At 41.7% G+C, this 20,439-nt stretch overlaps 1 protein-coding gene across 13 annotated transcripts in view; it reads right to left on the bottom strand.

Annotated features, from left to right (window-relative positions):
- Positions 1–20,439, bottom strand: part of PIAS1 (protein inhibitor of activated STAT 1) — a gene marked incomplete at its 5' end in the record, with an annotated part of 67,617 nt that overhangs the window by 44,540 nt on the left and 2,638 nt on the right. For 10 of the 13 annotated variants that reach the window (XR_013922611.1, XR_013922612.1, XR_013922613.1 and 7 more), the window contains one exon: positions 14,928–14,970. The exons of 1 other annotated variant lie outside the window; for it this stretch is intronic. Coding sequence is in view for 8 of the 12 variants with exons in the window: in XM_080351094.1 (XP_080207220.1) it covers positions 14,928–14,951 (24 nt within the window). Of the gene's footprint in view, positions 1–14,927; positions 15,054–16,641; positions 16,855–20,439 lie in introns of those variants that run through there. 2 more of the 13 variants (XM_080351100.1, XM_080351101.1) reach the window with 2 other exon arrangements.

Raw genomic sequence — 20,439 nt, 5'->3', positions numbered from 1 at the left:
CTGCTCTCTTTCAGCAGAACAGTAGAGAATGAAGCTCTAGTTACTTTCTAAATATCTAAAATACCTGCATAAAGCACATGTAGCTTTTGGAAGTCAATTCTGAAGGCAAGCTGGAGAAGAATGTACCTGGAATTCAACGAATGTACTCACACTGCAACATGGATAAAGAGGCAGCTTGCACAAGCAGCTTACAGAACCTCTCAGCAGCACGACATCCAACAATTCCAAGACCCACCTGCTTCACTCAGTGCTGATGTTTGCTTGCAACAGTAATTGAAATCTCTGCTGCATCAACAGACATTCTTTGTGTTAGCATCACTTGATTAAAACAAATTATTGCCATAATAGACACATAGTTTCCCCCAAGATTTAAAACACAAACCAATATTTTTTTTCCTGTACCTTACAGAACTCTACATGCTCTAAGTTATCACCTAGTGCTGAAGAGTTAATTGTCCACTATAAAAAAAAACCCCAACTTTTGCTATTTAATTAGCTTCAAATGAGATAACACTTCAAGATATGAAATTATATAGTCAAATATGCCCAAAACACTTGTAGATAAACTATCAGCTTTTTTCCCCTCGCTTGTCCCATTTTCTAGGATGCAGCACAGGAGATAGACTACATCATCACTGACTATTATTCTGCTGTATCAACATGTTTTAATTAACAATCATACTAAATTGGGATACTGACTTGCAAAGTACTGAACAGCAGGCTGAAGCCAGTATATAATAGAATAACCAAGAAAGTAACCAATCGCTATGTTCATTCCCTAAGAGAAGGAAAACTATAAAACTGGAGTTACCTGTTCACAATTCTTAATTTCAATTAATTAAAAAAAAAAAAAAAAAAAGCCAAAATGGCACATGATACAATTAGTGTTTTCTTTCAGCCTTTGAAGCAACCCTTCTCACTAAGTTCCGTTCTAAGAAATGTATTCCCAGGATTTGTGGAGCGATTGTGAGATACTGAGCTCCAGCACACGAGCAGAATCCATTCCCAGCGCCCAGGACACCGGGAGCCGCAGCTCCAGCAGGGCCATAGCTGTCAGTGACGCATCGATATTCATCCTTGTTCATTCACCTTCTCGCAAAATGCATGAAAATGTTTAGTGCTTTTATCTGTAACCACAGGAATGTACAATAGGCTGCAAGGATAGTTAATAAAATCTAAGACAAAAACTGGGGAGGAAGGAAAGGAGAAGAACAGGAAAATTAACAAGAGATCAGATAAAACATCAGGTATGAGAAATACTCAATAATTTATCATGAAAATATTTCCCTTTCCAAAGGAAGAAATGGAACACAAAATAAATCTGCTGACAACAAATACCTATGAAAAACACTGGCCAAATACCCTATTGCCTTCTAATACTGGTCCACTGAGAATAATAATTTATTACTACTAACAATTAGTCTTAATTGTTATCGCAAAAATAAGCAACGGAGCCAAAAGTTCCCACTGTGTCAATTAGATGAAAATAAATAATCCATCAAGCAATCATACTGGCATCTGCATAGCCTTTTTTCTTTTTTTTCTTTCTTTTAAAGTTAGCCATTCTGCACATTATTTATTTCATAAGGTCTTCAGATTCATGTATGCAAATCACATAAGGAAGCCAAAGCACATACTTCCTTTTTAAGTAGTCATATATCAGTAAGTCATCAGGATGAACTAAAAGCCTGAAAAATACTAAAATATTTTCCTTTTACATCACAGTTCCTCAGAGTCTCAGGTAAGATGCATCACATGAATGAAGCATCGTTTCACCAGTTCAACCAGACCAGAACACCACCGAGAAAAAACACTTCTCTATCCCAGCTCATTTTCCTTCTCAACAAGGTATCTAGAATACAGTAGCCACGTAATGGCAAAGTGCTAGCAAGAAAACTATGCGTGAACCACACGCGGTCACCCAGGAATTCAAGAAAGGTCAGTTTTTCGAAGTCTGAAGAGCTATTGTCTGTCACAGCAAAACAGGAAACACAATTATAGGCCTGACTATGTGTACAACAGTTAAATGGGCATGAAAGCCTAATTTATTCCTAGCTGTAGAGATGCATTTAAAAATGTAATTATTTATTACATGTAACAATATGACATAGAACTAATATTTACATCACATATTGAGACAGATCAGTTTTAAAGTGCCAAAATACATTTATTATTACAGAGGAGAAATCAGTAGCTGGATTAAAAAATAAAACAAAAAACACAAGTGTCTTATGTCACTTGTCCAAACCCAAGTGAAAATACTGGCAGTCAGAAGTTCATCTCCTGTTTCAAAAATATTATCATGTCAGTACTCAGCCTAGTTGCCACCGAGGCGGATTCGGGCTCCTAGCTCAGTCAAGTTAATGAGACATGGATGACTTCTTTGGCTGCTACTCACAACACCGAAGGATCAGTAAGACTGTCAAGAATCACAGTGATTTAATTCCAAGTACCAGCTTGGAAAGAGAGCAACAGGGCAGCAGCAGTGCCAGGCATTGAATGTGGATCCTGGGGAAGGCAGCGAAAAGAGGCATAGGGACAAAGACAGAGAGCAGGAAGCTCAGTTTTCATATCACCCACAACGACTGGTTTCTTCCCACTATGTAAAAAATGCAAAAAGATGATGGAATAATAGGAGAGGAAGCAGACCTTCCTGCTTTTCTTCAGCATTCAAAAGAGGATAAAGAAAACAGTTTCAAATGACAACATGCAGCCAGAGACAGACTGAGAAGATGTATCTTAGGCAAGGCTGAGCCTTCTGACAAAGCTGATCCTAACCCCACAATCCTACTGCACCCCTCAGAATTTAGGCTGCTCTGTCCTTCCACTTTCCAGTGCTGCCCACACCAGAAAACTGTATTTTTACATGTATTAGCTGCACCATGTTACCTCTAGGCTTAAAGACAAGCATGCAGTGCTTAGGAACCCATTAGCTCACAATGATTAATCCCAGGACAAACATTCAATAGTACATTAGAAGCTAAAAATATATTCTCTATGCAAGATTTTCCCGGCCCACATATAGCACAGGCAAGGCCTATAGAAACATTTATTTCACAGAAAAGGATGTTAAAGGGAGACACTAAGGTCACTTGCTCAGTGGGGAGAGAGGTGTTTTGTTTCCCAGTGCCATCAATCTGACACACTGTCCCCCTCCCTGCTACATCATCCTTCAAGCACTATATTTTTATTGTAATCAAAGTAAGACTGAATTCAATTAATCTATTCACACAATAACTCCTGCCCTGTATGAAAAACAAAACAAAAAAAAAAGCCTGAGATGGAATGAAGGTTTTCATAAGCCAAGTTTCAGCCACACCTATGATTTAAAATACATGAAAACTATTGCAAGTGAACTCCAAAAATGATACTGCATTTAACTTGGCTTTAGCCATAGAACCACCAGAATTGCAAGAGCTGCCTAAGAAAACTTCGATAGCAAAGTTAAAACTTCCATGGAAATCCTGACCAAGCGAAAACAGAAAACGTGCCATATCTGTGCAGTCCTGACTGCAGATCCAGGACTGCAGACAACTTTTCCTGCACACGGTGAGCTGCCCAAAGCCCAAGCCCGCTGGCGGGGCACAGGGAGGATGCTCTACTCACTGCTCCTTTTCATCACTACTGACCAAACTACTGCCCCACCTCATTAACTGCACTCATCCAAATCCCACTCTGAATAGGAATTTGCATATATACAAGCCTTTTGCAGCTCATTAATGTCCTTTGAATGACTCTCACATGTTCATGAATTTATACTCTGCCTGGCCCTTTTCACATATACGGCCAAAGGCACAGGGAAGGCAGGGAAGATTATTTAGGATCTCATGATGAAACAAAGCATTTTCTGGGTTTCAGCCCAGCATTTTAGAATGAAGTGTCTTGACTCCTGATAGACTCAGTAGATAACATAAAGCTGCTACTTCCAGGTAAGGATGTTGTAAGAATCATATTACTTCACAACCTTGCTCAGCCTCTCTGTGAAAAGCAAAGGACAGTCCAGTACTGGGGAAAAGAAAAAACTAGAGGCATCAAGACATCAATCATGCACAAGCCTGTGGAACAAAGGAGTTAATGCAGTTAATCAACTAATATTTAGCTCAAGCCCTTTACTAAACTATGTGAATGTACTCTGAAAAACAAAGGCATGCTTTAAAAAAAAAAAAACCAATTTTCTAGTTAACACAGGAAACAAGTTTCAGCACATCTCTGCTTCCCCTTAAAACAGCTTGGCACCACCTCAGGCTTCTGCATATGTTTAAAAGCAACAGAATAGTGCAGGTCAAAGGAAACTATGAAAATACAGTCCACACACACAGGCTGGGTATTCTTACAGCATTAATAATTTTTTTTCTAAAGAAAAACAGGCCATAGATCCTTAGCTTGCTATTCAAAGTTCTTCTATTACCAACATGTCCGAGTTGTTCCAATACCAAACAATACACGAAGGTCACGCACAGAGTTCTTCAAGGGCCTATGCTGGCACACATAGCTTAACCTATTCGTTAACCACTTAGAAAACGAAGCAATCAGTGGGATGACAAAGTTGCTGATGATACAATATGGTTGTAACGATGAAGAACCAAACTGAAGAATCATTGAAAGACCTCATGAGACAGAGTGACAGAGCAATTCAGTGTACAGAAATGTAAAGTGATGCCCATGGGGAAAAGCAGACCAGCCAGGCCCAGCTTTACATACAAAGTGATGGGATCTGGGATGACCTTTACCACACTAGAGCAAGCTCCCTGGCCCAAGATAAACAGACATATGAAAACATCAGCTCAGCAGCAGTCAAACACACAAATCATTGTTAGAAATCATTAAAAAGGGAACAGAGAGCAAAGGAGAAATCATTTATATAGTATACTATATAAATTCCTGGCTCAGCCAGACCTCAAAACCTGGGTGGTTTTGGTGGTCTCATCTTTAAAAAATAATTTTAAAAAATTATTAAATTAGAAGTGGAAAGTTTCACAGAGGGATAACAGAAGTTCACCATGATTCTCTTAATTATGAAATGGCAAAAGTTAAGATTTTTCTCAACCTAGAAAATAAGATAATGTGGGGACGGATACAGAGACAATCTATAAAACTGAACAGCACAAGTAGAGTGGACAGGATCAGCTGTTCGGACTCTTGGTTCCACAGTGACCAGTGGATGAAGCTGGCTGGAACTAGGCTTGGAACAAAATGAGAATGGTCCTCATGCCGCAAACAGGAGAAAACAGATATCCCTAGCGAAATCCTGCAAATAAAATAAGTTTATATAGGTTTGAGAGGAATTTGGACAAGCACTTGGATAATAGATTTATTATGGCTTGTCCAGCTAACAGCCCCCATCAGGTTCAGAGGACTAGAGCTGAAAATAGCTGGAGATCAGGGGAATATTGCAGGGAGGTGACAGTTATTTCTCCTACCTTCTCCTGTTTTCATTTTCACTCGCTTCTGGAAGCTGCAGGAGATGATACCAGGCCAGACGGACCCTTTGTCTGAACCAGTATGGCCACTTTTACATTCTTAAGACTCAGTTAATAACTCATGTTTATTTTTAGCCATTTCCTCAGAAACTCAGGCACAAGCGACATTGTCAAGCGCCTTTAATGAAAAATGTTACTTCTCAACTGAGCCATATTTTAACACCAAAGAGGTAAAAGTGGAAATTAACTGGATGCAAACCTAGGTGTACACCCTTTAGAAAAATATTGTCTAAAATACTTGTAATTCAAACCAACGACAGTCCTGGTACTTGATTAAACAAAATTGAAGCTTTGCCACTAAGTGGCCTCAGCAGATTCACTGATACTGCAAAATCAACACAGAACCTACAAAAAAGAACAGCTTTGTTTCTGTACTGCTGCTGAAGTTTTTACGTTTTTCATTTTCGTGTAATATATTTATAGGTGCACTAACAACTCCACAGATAGCCTGAGCAGAGCTGTCTCTAGCAGATTTTTCAATAAGCTGAAAATCTACACAAATACTTGGACTGTTTCAAAGACTCTTATTTTGCACCAGGGAAACAAGATACAACATCTGCACAAAAGTGAGATCATTTTGTCAAGGGAGTCTCAAGAAACAATACGAGGAATGAATGCATTAGAAAGCATTCTCATCCACACAACTTTTTACAACATACTCCTGTAGCTCAGATTACAGATTTTACCTGAACCAAACACATTATCCCTATTGTATTTGGCCTCTGCTTTAAAAAAAAAATAATGATAGCGAGCTGCACCTCTGCTAAATTGCCAAGCAAAACTATATTCATTGCTATTTCCACCCTATATTCTATTTTGCATGAAAATCCATCATGTTTAGAGTTGAAACGCAGAACAGAGCAGCCTTATTAAGTGCAGACCCTGCTCTACAAAGAGGGCTGGAGGAACATCTTGCAGAAGACTGTAAATGAAGGTAAGCAAGAAGTTTCAGCTCTGAAAGATTCTCAAGCAACTGTCCCACTTTAAGGGACAGTAAATTCCATCATGGGGCTAGGCAGCAAAAGCAAGGGATCTACTTAGACACTGAACAAGCTGAGATGCTTTTCTTGAGCAGGAAGATGCACTTTTGCAGGAGGAGCCTCGCACGTCCTGCTACACTGATCAGACCACAAACATGCAGAAGGACCAAGATTAGACTTGACGAATTAAGCGACTCTCAGGACTACCAGTTGTCCTGCAGAGATATACAGAGCCAGTTTTAATTCCAGAGGCAACTAGGGATAAATTATTTTGCTAAACTCTGTGGTCTGGCTCAGCTGTCGATCCGCTCCCCTTCGTGAGCCTCAAGAACCGAGCAGCAGCATCAAGCAAACAACCAAGGTCAAGAGGGCCAAGGCTGAAATCCGATGGACCTAAGTACCCGATTGCAAACCACACCCCTGGAAAATGTTGCAGATGATGGATCCTACAGCTGCTCCAAAATGAGTTGTACAGTATGGAAAGGTAAAGCCACAATACTGGCTGGCAGCCTGAGTACATGCCCAGTGGAAGCTGCCTTGTGAATACAAACCAGCTTCCACATAAAATTCCAGTGTACCTAAAGCACTCTGTAGTTTTATACTTTGTCATCCATTTGAAAGGGAACTGTTGTTTTCCTAGTGGAAACCCACCTGAGAAAAATCAGACCTCTAATCTGAGCTCTAACCAAAGATTATGACTTAACTCCTGCCCAACACAAATTTCTGAGAGCATTTATCACATCTGTTTGCATACTCGCATGGCTGCGGCCACAAAAGGCACATCTTCAGGAACCGAAGACAAAGCTGCAACCAAGCAGTAAGGACACTGAGCTGAGTTTTCCATCTGCTTCATAACCATGTATTTAATGGGAGGAAAGAGTAGATTTTCAAAATGGACAAGAATTGTACGGAGTCTCGTGGTAAAGAAATACCTACTGCTGCCTGTCATCTGTCAGCATCTCCCCTCAGAAGGTTCACTGCTTTGGAAACCTAATTTTTTTAAGTAACCTCCACCTTTTGCAGTGATACCAGTGGACAGTCTCAGGATCTACTTTTGCACACACCTGAGGATGTCAAGGATTTTGTAATACTTCTCCACTAACAGAAATCCACAGGAGTAAAAACCTGTAAGAACTACCTCTGTGGCATGGAATCATCTGCCAAAATTCCATCTCCAAAAGAGCTGATGGTATCTTATTGTCAAAGATGTGAGGTACAGCTAGACGACCTGGCAAAAGGCCGGGGAAACACAGGGTTTGATCAGCCTGGTGAACTGAAGGCTCTGGAGGAACCTAACGGCAACCTTACCATAGGCAGAAGAAACAGAGCCACTATCTTCACGGAGTACACAACAGAAGGATAGGAGACAATGGGCACAACCTGAAGTAAGAGGTTCAGGCTGCATATATTTTTAAAAAAAAAAAACGTTTTCACCATGCAAACAGTTAAGCAGTAGAAGTGGCTGCCCACAGAGGTTGTGCAGTCTCCATCCTTGGAGGTTTTAAAACCAGACTGGATAAAGTCCTGAGCAACCTGTTCTGACCTCATAGCTGATCCTGCTTTAAGCAGGAGGTTGGACTGGAGATTTCCCAAGGTCCCTTCCAGCCAAAACTACTAAATAATCTATGGTCAGGATTAAGGGAGGAGCTAGATGTCAAACTGAACACCAAGAAAAGCTAACAGGAGAGTCCTACCGAACTCCTGGCTTGAATAATTTAGCATGAAAACTCGTATCTGGGCTGGAAATTGGGAAAAAGCACTCTTAGTATACACTATAAATATGCAAGGCATAGGGAAAAAATATCTACAGTGATAAATGGACACTTCACAGCTTACTTTTCTGGAAAAGTTGTTGGCTGTTTATCTGCCCCAAGGCAGGGTAGAGATCAAAACTCTCCCTTTCTTACTCTCCTGCAGTTAGATGTACTTCCAGGCCAGAACTTGGCAACTGCAGCATTACCTATAGCCCATGTAGTCCTGGCGGAAGCAGAAAAAAGGCAAAACTCATTCGTATTTATAAGCATGTATCCAGAAAGCTCATGACCACTTCCTAAACAAAACAAAGGAAGTTCACTACAGAGCAGTCTTCAGTGATGCGCATGAAGTGAATAACATTTATCTTTCTGTCCTCCATGCCAAATAAACTTCAGCATACCCACAGAGACTTCACTCTGCTGCAGAGCCTAGGACTCTACCTTTTAAAACCATTGCTTGGTAAAGGCTCTTTTCCCTTTCCCATTAATTATTACGTCACTTCCTATATAAATCTCTTGTATATCATCTCCTATAGACATAAAGGTCAAGCTTGGGTTGACCTTTGGTCTAATTGTATACCAGCTTTTTATGTCTTTGTTTTACATATTCTAGACAAGCCCCGTAATACCCACCTTCTGCTAATTCCTACTCTCCCCTCATCTTGGAATACAGTGTTTGCTTGCAGAACACTCTGGTATACGCTAAAACAGACTATAACAGCAGACACGCAGCAGCACATCTATAGCTATCCCTAATCCCAACAAGAGAATAAGATTAAACAAATTGCTGACAAACTCCTCAATCAATACAGCTGCAACAGACACAGGAGTACCGGCAAAAGAATAAGAAATTACAACAAAAAGGTCTGTACCACAGCACACAGAGAGCAATAATATATTATTACCTAGTTTAATTTGGTTTTGGCTGCTATTGAAAATTTGGAAGACCAGAACAAGGCTAAATAAGATAACACCTCCCCCCCCATCATCAGCTCCATGTATTCTCATTTTCAAAGGTTTAACATCTTCTACTTTTTGCTGTAGCCCCAAAGCTTCTAATTTACTTTGAAATAGCCACATTTTATGGTGGTGACTAGTTGTTTAAAATGGTTTTGATAGTGTTGAGTGAAATTACAGAAATAGGCACCCTTTTGTAAGCTACTGGAGCTCCTTCTCCTCACTCCCCTTTAACTAGCAAAAGAATCTACTTTTAAGAAAGGCACGTATTTTCATGAACAGACTACCACTGAAGGTACTACATGCAATTTTTGCATCATAAAATCCAATCATCTTCATTTTAAAAAGTCCAGACCTACAGTCCTAGCATTTATTGGTCTATACAGCTGGAATAGTGACAGAGCAATGAGACAATCAATAACTGAGCTTTATCAAGAGGATTTTGAAATTCAGCTGCTCAAGCACATGTCACAGCAGTCACCCAAACAATGCATTTTCCCTTTTCTCCCACCTTAAGAACAGGGCAAACATCTCTCTGCGATTCTCACAGGCACATTTGTGTGCTAACCAGAGGCGAAGTTTATACTCACACGGGACAGCACAAGCTGAGGCAGCGGAACTACAAAAGATGCATAGGGTATGTATTGACAGCTTTTTAACATATAAACCATGTTTGCATTCTTCACTGAAATCATGGCTTTCTGAAGGCTTTTACTACTTTTTATGGTGGGCGATAAAGCAGAGTCTTCCATTAGAAGGGCACCTGTAGCATCCTTCATCAAAGCAAAACTTTCTAGAGTGGAAGCACAACAGCAAAAGTAAACACATTTCTGAGACAACTTAATGTTTGTGGGTAGAATTCTTTCCTTGTGGAGCCAAAGGGCCAAACACTAATATCACCATTACAAGAAAACTGCAGGACATCCATTGCATTTCCCAGCCACAAATCCTCTGGGACGATGGGTGATCCCAAGCCCCCACAAAGTAACTCTTTCAAAAATGTTAATTCACAACAAGAAAGGTATTAGTACTTCAAATTCTATATGAATGCAGGTCAGACCAGAGACCATACCAGTCACCTACATCCCTATAAATAACTTCAGTATCTGAAGATACCTTAACTGTCTACACCCTGCTTCCTGGGATGCTTTTAAATATTTGTCTTGTCTCTCTGATCCATAAACATCCTTATCAATGGCCAAGCAGTCCTGAGCCCTTCCCCTCCCTACGGTAACATTTTTCTCTTATTCTCACAGAATAAAGCTAAATAAGATACATCTTCTACCCATTACTTCACTTCTAAGCCTTTTAACTGTCATTTCTAAATATCTTTATAACCAAAAGAGAAACAGACAGTAAATCCATTAAAAATAACTACTATGAACCACTGGTTTTTTACCTTCCTTCTCACAAGTGCTAATAAATAAGAATTTCACCTACACAGATACTACCAGGATGGCCCCTAACATTTGTGAAGGGTTTATACTACAAGTGTGCTGACACTATATCGATGTGTACACAATATGCGATCTGTTTTTTAGTGGCAATAAAGAAGTGCTATGGATTAGGGCTTTGACAGTTAAGCAGCAATGTGCAGCTGCCAATTTTATTCATCTGATATCTGCAATTCCAGTGTTGAAGACCAAAAGCTCAAAAAAGATAACTAGACCAAAATACAGTTAAAAATACAATTATACTGACATGCACCAAATTACAGGCATGAAAATAACGTAATCTGTGGACTCAGATAATAATGAAAAGTGGATTATATTGACTTTAATCACAGAAACATGCAACCCTGGCAACTAATAAAAGGATTAGGCAAAAATAGCTCATAATACAGAATAATAAAAGTCTAATTGAACACTGAAATAGGTAGCTTACGCTTATTAGCATTGCCGATGCAATTTAACACAACTGTGTTTCCATACCAGAGATCCATTTGTCACTATTATCACCTGAAAGCCGCGCTACCAGACTCTCCCCCTTCAAAAACCTGCTTCCCTGTACTTATGGGAGGGATAGTTCCCAACTGAATATTTTTAAATGGTTTGTTTTCATCACCATTGTGTGGAAATGCCATTATGAATTTTCATTCAAACTCTTGGCTCACTTTTTTTTTTTTTTTTAAGTATAAATTGTGTCTAACAAGAAACACACCAGGGATCTCTCCAATCCCCAAAGGCACTTTCTTAAAAGGAGAGAGAACAAAGGAGAAAACCTCCCAGCATGTGCTTTCCAAACCAGCTTCTTAGGACAGTATCAAGAATGACAATACTAGAACATAAGCTTTTCTTTTTCATTCTTTGATCCATGTATAATTGAATTGATTATTGCAAACTGTGTAATGATTTCCAAAAGACTTGAGTGGAAGGCAAAGATCACAACAATTTAATAACCAATTTAAAGAGATGTAAGAAATATTGAAGGAAAGATTTAATCACTCAAGTATACTCCTTCCAATTAGAAAGAGCTTTAAATAGCTTACCTTGAGATAAATTAGAGTCTGTACGCAATTATACAGGAATAGTAATTAAGATCAAGAAAATTCACATATGCCTCAGCCTATAGAGTTAGGGAGGCAATCCACAAAAAAACAGACTTTTCAGTTACTTTGTTTCATCAACAGAAATAAAAACAAACTGGTTCTATTTCTCCAAACCTTCGAAAGTACCAAAGAATTCAGAAACCTCACAAGTCTGGGATCTGCAAAGTACCTGTGATCTTACCTGATTTTTTTTTTCCAATAGGACAAACATTCTCAAATGGGGCAAGAGACCAAAATATTCTTGATCATGGTAAGAAAATACAACACAAGAAATGCTATTTCATTATTTAGAACTCTGAAAGACAGTGGCAGTAAGAACGGCCACTGTTTTTCTGGAGAAAGCGAGATCTTTAATTTTACTTGATGTCTTTGGCAATACCACCCATGATATCACGTTCCCAGTTTACACACGTGTACGTTACCCACACGTAACCCCCATGGCTCTTTACACAGGAAGGCAAGAATATTTCAGAAACTTGACTAAGTTGTTCTGACAAACTTTATCTGGCAAAGCACATGAGTTACTGTGCAAATATTACTTTTTATTTTAGTTTTTAAAGGTAATGAAATTGAAATCAATGCCATTTGCAAATTAATCAGGGGAGAAACATGAAAATATTTTACTTAAAAAAATAGAATAATGAAAGGAATTCACTGTTCATTCTTTAAATAGCAGAGTATTAATCGCAAATCCTCCCTTTAGCTACATCTCCTTTCAACTCTCAAAAACAGAAAGCATTTAAAAGTGCTTTTTCTGGGGATGTATTCCTGCTTTAAAATACCCACTGCACCCAACTACGATATAAGTTTTCCATTAGCCTCGTTTTTCCAAGGAGCACTCACCCCATCCCATACCTCATAACTGAGCTGTACTACTTCTGGAAAACTGGTATGTGACAGCTACAATTCAAAGCACAAGTTTCATGCCCCCTTGTCTTTCCCTCTCCTTCCTGACAGAGGACACACCCACACGCCTCTTTTTCTTTGTACAGTCTGGAGAAAAAAAAAAATGTTCTGAAGTCTTCAAAATATGAATTCATAAAGTAACTATTTTTTTCTTATGTAAACTGCCAAGCCCCCATAGCTACCAAAAAAATACCTGGGCAGCTTTTCACAGAACACAGTGCTACCATCCTATATCCCCAGCTTGCAAGTACCACCATGCATCCCGAGCAGCAAAATTAAATTGAAAATACACTAGTCGGTTTGACATTTAACCCTCAGATCCTTTAGGCAGCAACAGTACTTTAAAAAAAAAAAAAACACTCTACTGGTTCTCAAGACAGAGGTTTCAGAAAGGTATCAATAAAGAAGTGTGGGATGAGAAGCTGACACAAATACACTTCTACAAAAGCTCCACCTGTGAAGCTGCAGAGAGAGAGAAAAGGACAGGACTCAGTGCTGCATTCAGAGATCATCAGCACTCTGGGATGGATGAGAGGCTTCAGGTTTCAGAGCTCCTAAGATCAATAAATTCTCAATTTTCACAGTAAAATCATGCCTTTCAGTACTGTCCCTTGACCATCGTTCTGCCATCTTAACACATCAAAAACAAACAAACCTATTGCTTAGCTCTTGCCTCTTTTCACTCCATTTGAGTCAGTCTTGCCTATAAAGACGTCACAAAAGCCCAAGCCAGCAACTGTGCCCCAAAAACTCTGAAGAGCCAGTTATCAAAACACACTTCTCCATTTGCCATGCTGAGATTAACAAAAGTTCAACACTGGAATCCCATCTTGACTCTTTATCTCATTATCTGGGACTCACAACTTGCAAAAAAGACTTTGGGACAACACAGCTGAAACAATATACTCTGCAAAATACCCAGAAAAACAAGGACAGAAGAGGATTTAAATTAGGATCTATTTATCCTAAGCTGGCAGTCAGAGATCGCCAAAAGTTGGAACATGTTAAGATTTTATACTTTTTTACATCCTGACAGCTCTTTAAGCATCTGGAAATGAAAGTGCAAGAACCTTCGATACACAGAAAACTGAGACCTACTGAAACTCTAGAGAAAGACAAAGTATTTCCCTAGTCATACTTTACATACTCTGTAGTTTATGTTACACATTTAACATATGTCTGATTTGTGTCTTTCATTGTATTAACTTTAAAGCACGAGACAGAAACTCTCCTGATGAATAATGACTCTATGACAACTGCAGTGGAAACTTCAAACTTCTAAATACACTGCTGGGTGTGCAAGGCAGCGTTTGCCCCCATACACACCTTGCAAAAGTGACTGGAAAGTTCTTGGGGTCTTTTTTGTTGCCTTTTTTTTTTTTTTTTTTTTTGGTGCACAGTGTGGATGCCCCACCACTCACTATTTCACCGCTGCCATTCCTCAAAATACTGATGGGACGTGCTATGTGGAGTCGCTCCCTCTCCTCCACCCCGGGCTGAGTACCCTCTAAACTCCCCAAAACCCCGCGGGACCCCCTGGCCCCTCTTCACCCAGCCGGAGAGCTGCAACTTTGCTCCAGGGTGCTCCAGAGCACCGGGTTTCGATGTGCTTCGCTGGATGACAGGATCAGCCACAAGCTTTACCCCCGGTAACTCCTCAAGGTGTGACGGTTTGGTGCTTTATCTACCGAGTGGGAGCGGGGCGAGGCGAGCAGGGCCCCCCTCCCGTCCCCCCCCGGCGACGGGCGGCGAGGGCGCTCGTTGGGAACCGGCCGCCTGTCAACGGCAGCAGAGCCCGTTCCTCGGGGCTCCCTCTCCGCCCGGCGCCGCTGGCAGAGTCCCCTGGAAACTTTGCAAGGAGCCCAGGGAACCGTCCCCCGCCCCAGGGGCGGCCGAGCCGCGCTGCCCAGCTCCGGCAACTCCCGGGGGCTCCCCCGGCCGTCGCCGCCGCCCTCACCTCCGCGACGGCCCGGCCCGAGCCCAACCGCCCCCTCCACCAGCGCTGAAGGGAGCCCTCCCCGGCACCCCCGCTGCCGCCCCCCGGGCCCGGCAGGGCTGCCCGGCAGAGCGCGGTCGGGCGGGAGGCGAGAGGAGGACAGCTCCGTTCCCCGCCCCGCTCCGTCCCTCAGCCCCCGCTACCGGCGGGGCGCCGCCGTCGCCACCCCGGCGAGGCACAGCCAGGAGGCGCCGCGCAGCGCCAGCAGCAGCTCGGTTCGCCCCGGGCGACGAGGCAAGCACAGCTCCGGCGGCCCCGAGCGCGGCAGCGAGGGGCATCGCGAAGGGAATTGAAGCTGCGCTTTACCTTTAGTTCCGCACTGTCCGCCATCTTGCAACTCCGGGCGCAGGCGCAGTGAACCCCGCCGGGACACCGCCCCCCCGCCGCCCCCCCGCCGGCACGCAGCGCGCAGCGTTTGAATCGCGGCGCCATTTTGTCCTGCCTCTGCTCTCTCTCGGGCTGGGGCTTCTCGGCGGGGAGCGGCCCGCAGGAGCTCTCCCCAGGGTTACGGGGAGTCCCGGGCGGTCGGCAGGGCGTTTCCGATCTGTCCTGGGGACGGTGGATCGCTATCGCCCTGCCTGGAAAAGTTTCCCCCTGACAGCGCGGCCCTCTCGGTGCTGCCTTACCCGCTGGTCGCTCCGTGTGAGGAAAGGCGTGCTCAGGGGAGAGCGGGTCCCGCTCCCTCGGCCGGAGCGCTGGGGGTGCCGCGCCCCGGCTCTCCTCAGCCGCGCTGGGATGCGGGAGGGGCGCCCTCTGGAACAGCATCACCAGAGGGAAAAGGTGGACACGCATTCCTGTAGTAATAAGTTGATTAAAATTGGAATTTGCAACTCGGCTTCCTGCCACTTAATCCGCAGCTTTAAGTGCCTTAAGGAGTGAAACAGCCCGGGACAGTGCTGGGGTCCCGCAGCGGGCGCTCTGCCGCTCGGGTCTCCCGGGGGAGCGGTGCCGAGCAGGCTGCGGCGCCGCCGGGCGGGGGGTGAGGGCCCGGCCGGGCAGCGGGGCCGCAGGACGAGCCGGGAGATCGTCCTGCCGCGGGCCCTCCTGCGGCTCCTCCGCTGTACGAACTGCAGCACGAAGTTTCATTTCCATGAGCGAGCGCAATGGAAGTTCAGGGAAGCAACGTGAGCTTTGCCCAGGTTTTCTTCTTACTTGGGGAAAAGCAATACAGGTGTTTTAGCAGGGCCTACAGAATCAGAACTGAGCTTTTAGATCCAAGTTTGTACGCATCATATAATTTTTGAGTACAACGTGAGTTCTTACAAGCAGAACAGATAATGCAGAGGGGAAAAACACACACCAAAAATGCCACCTGGCAAGATGACGGCATCGCTTGTGAAGTCCATCAGCTCAAATACTCGTGTTTAAGTCACACACCTCAGCCTGATTCAGCTTCCTTTTACCTGAGTGTTACTCTGTAATTACAGATTGCCACAACACTTTCTCCACATAGCCTTTAGTGCATAGGATGGAAAAAAAATGTTGAACGTGGCCATTATTGTACATCCTCTTAAGTGAGAGAGATACAAAATTAGCTATTTTTCCACAGCTGCTACGAAATTCATCATTGTACATTTAGAAAGCACTTACATTATCTGCACTGCAAGATTTAAAAAAAAAGCATTCATGTCTCCACTCTACAGATTAAAGCAAGCACGCTTGAGGCCACACAGGGAATCAGCAGTAAAAAGATTGACACTCATGATTATTACTGAATTATAATTTATGTCTCCCATATGACCTGAATAGAATCATAGAATCATTCCGGTTGGAAGAACCTCACAAGATCATCGAGTCCAACCATAACCTAACTCTAGCTCTAACCCACGTCCCTAAGAACCTCGTCTATACGCCTTTTAAACAGCCAAGTTAGCCACAATTTAAAAGTAGTAGTTTCCATTGAGGGAAGAATGTGATATCAAATATATTTCTAGTAAGCAGCTTTTTGATACCATCCTGTTTATCGGTAAGAACATATATGAAGCCTCCAATTCTCTCAACAAAGGAAAACAACCCACACCTCTTTCCAAACGTTAAATTTCAAAGCATTTCACCCAAAAACATTCCCCAGCTTGATCTCAAGACCAGATGGAGAGAAAACCCAGGTGCATCTTTTGTGTCCTCGCTCGTACCCCTCGTTCTTCTCCTGGTCACATGTATATCCCATTTCCATGCAGATATGCCCAATATCCACTGTCTCATTGATTTCTTTTACAGTCCTCCACACTGAACATCAGCATATCAAATGGAGCATTCAGAAAATGAGGAGCAATTAGAAAAGGCTGATAAGTAATACTCTGGCTCAATACTGCATGTAATGAAGGCTTATCATAGTGTCTCAAATGTTGGTTTGGGGAGGGAGCAGGGTGCTAGGCGAGATATCTAAAAAAATAAAAGTCAGATGACTACCCAGCACACCCACGTGTACCATAATTAGCTGCTCTATTTCAGTGGTCTGAGCCAGCCCAGTTTAGAATATGTCATTTTGAGTGACGGAATACATTTAATAATCATGATCTAATATGATCTATGAGTTTGTGTCTAGTTTAGTAAATTTGGCAAAAAGCTCTATAACCATATAAAGACAAATCCTTTTTATTTTTTTTTAATTTATTTTCCTCCCCTGAAAGAGGCTCACAGCACAGCAAACACTATGTCCTCTGCTTCTTCACTTCCTACCAAATTCAGTGGGATGTGGACATGTGCTTAAGTGCTTTGCTAAATCATGGCATAACACTATCAAACCTGACACACGGCCATAAACCACAGTGTCCTCTTTCAAAACTTGCTTTAAATAAAACAGGCTGCGGATGTCTTCAGATACTTTAAAATAGGCAAGCAAATTAAAAGATATCGAATATTCAGTTCAAAATGCTTCACCCTAAATACTGTAAGTGTTTTTACAGACAAAGCTAATGCAGGCCCTTTATTTTTCAGTTTGGACTTCTGGTAGTCACTTCTTTTTTAGTATGAAGAAGGAACTAAATGCGAAAAGCGATCTGTGCTGCTATTTTTAGACAATTATTTACATGTAATGAAATTTTGTTCCTCTCTACTCCTGAGACTTAGATGGTGGTTTCTTTGCCAAGAAAAGACTTTGTCAACACACAGTAATTTTCAAAGGTGCTCTCAGTTGCTCCTGCTCTGTCAGTGATGGCAACACTCAGATCTGTCACAATTCTGTCTTTGTTTCAAAAGGACGTGCCCTCAAATAGTGCAACTGGGCTGCAACCAGAGCAGGTACGAACACCTCCAAAATAGTATTCTAGTTGTCAGTCACCTTCTTTCTGAGCTAAAGCTACAGTATTTTTTCTTTCAACCTTGGACAGGATGGGGGGGAGAGAGAAAAATGGAGATCAGAGTTTTCCTCAACCATTCAAAGTTTTTATATTTTCAATTCCCAATTTTCAAAAGTTCACTTCCCCCTTTTTGCCATATCACAATAAAATAAGTGACTTCCAGAACCAACCTTCCATCCTCATTTCTTCTTTTCCTATTCTGTAACCTCCCCCAAAATGTATCATGTCACATAACTCACTTGCTTAAAACCAGGTTCAGACACAATAACATTTTTTAAAACAGATATGCATCTTTTCTACTAACATATTGTTTTCATTAATCCGAGTCTCCAAAACGTTTCCCTCTTTGTCTGATAGTCCAAACTTACTCTGTGCTCAAAAGTAATGGAAGGGGCATTTTTGATCCTGAATATAACTTTAAAAATGTAAAGATAGATTCTCAATGAATATTTCTTGGTAGAAAAACATGAGCAAGCCATTAAAAACTTTTTTTTTTTTTCCCTGAGATTGTTGGAGGCATAAAAACCATTTAGATGTGTCACAGAAATAGCTTTTTTTGAGGAAAGGGCTCACTCCTGGGGGAGAGTAGCAAGCAAGTGGCTGAGTGGGGCTTAGTTGCCGGCTGGGACTAAACTGCAACAAATATTATATTAAATTATATAATATGTTACCATCACCTCCCAAATTTGGCCCAAAACAAGGACGGCTACTTAGGAAAGGAAGATTCATTACATTTTTGCTGCCTGTGTTGTTAAAACTTACAGAGGGCCAGTTAATCACCTAAAGCCCTATATTAAGGAAAGATACTGGACCCTTTTGTTAGCATTACCTCTTTTATATCCTTAGAACTCCTGGTATAACAATGTTATTGCAATATGGAAAGCATATGTAAATTAGTTACTATAATCTTTAATTACATGTGCAGTGTTACACATGACACATCCCAGCTTCAGTTGCGTATTTCCTGTTTTTTCAGTTCTTAAACATCAACTTACCTTACTGCTGTACACACGAGTGCAGTTTATAACACCAAGCACTCAAAGCCTACCATGGTCATGATACAATCTCTTTCTCCATTGCAATTTTTGCAAATCTTTAAAAATTTTAATTGCCCTCCCCAATATTTGGATGCCCTGCCTGGAATGATGTGTTCCAAGTCAAGCTCGGCTCCCCATGTACTTTACTGCTATACAAAGCATCGCAGCTGCAAGACAATGGTAATGGGCACAACAATTAGCCCATTCTTTAAAATTATTTGCTTAGCCTTTTCCGCTCCAATATCAAGGGATGATATGTGCTTGCTCATAGCACTCCGCTCATGTTCTTAAGGCCTGTCCTTAATTAAGCTATTCTATATTTGGACTGTGTCAAATGAAGTATCAGTCATGTCAAATGGAGACTACATTTTAGGGTAAGGAAGAGCAGAATGAGGTGTCCCCACTTGTCCCCCTTGGGATCAGCCCATCGTGGCTGCCCGACCACGTCTTTCAGGTTTTGCACCTTCACAGAGCGTAAGTGCAGGAAAAGTGCCTGAATGACCTCCAAACCAGCCACAGGGGTTTCATGCAAAATCCATTCATACAGCCTTGTTTAACAACAGCAAAACTCATTGACACTAGAGGAGTTTTATGTCGCAGGGGCTGCTTTCTATACCAAATTGAGGCGTACATGGTACAGGCAATGCAAGCTAAGAAGGTAAAAACATCCTACTGGCCGTGCAGCATTTACTTTAACTTGCCTAAAATTAACTTCTGTAACTTTTACTCCAGGAAAGCAGACGCTGTTGAATGAATCTAGTTCTGCAAGTACCTTTTTTTCCACTTTTCTCTGGGCTTTTATTTGAATTTTTAACTTTTTCTTTTTTAGCTGAGATCTAAACCAGGGTTTTTTCTCCAAGAAGAAATGGTCATTCCTGAGATATTAATCTACACTTGTAAAAGCATTTCCTTTGGCTGAGTTAAATCCAGATTTTGTCAACAAAATTCCACTTCGCTGAATCACAATTGGGATTTTTGGTCATTAGCACCCAGTTTTGGAACATGTGGATGCGACACAAGAAGAACAACTAAAGCAACTGCAACAGGTCATCGCCGATCTTGGGCGAGCTGTGAAGTACGCGGTCCCGTATCAAAGCCAAGTAAAACCTAAAGTGACAGATGGTTCACAAGCTTGAAATTGGCCAAGAACTATTCAAATTCAAGGACAGAAAACTACAGAAAGCTCAACATATTTCCAAAATAACTCCAGAGAGGTGAGGCAGACTTCTAATTAAGCTGTACAGACTAACAGCATCAAAAACAAGTTTTAACTGCAATGAACTCATTCCATTTAAAAAGGATTTTATATAAGACTGCAAGGCTCCAGCACTGAAGAAGTTACTTTCTATAGATACTAATAATTCCTAATAAACAAAGTTCTGTGGCAGGAAAAATAAATAAATAAATAAATAAATAAAAATGAAGGTGCTAAATTTTCCAGAGCTTTGAGAATAAGTCCTGGCTATGATGTTACATGTTACT

This window comes from Nesoenas mayeri (assembly GCF_963082525.1).
Source record: "Nesoenas mayeri genome assembly, chromosome: 11".
NCBI lineage: Eukaryota > Metazoa > Chordata > Aves > Columbiformes > Columbidae > Nesoenas > Nesoenas mayeri.
This window is presented reverse-complemented; position numbering and strand designations above follow the sequence as displayed.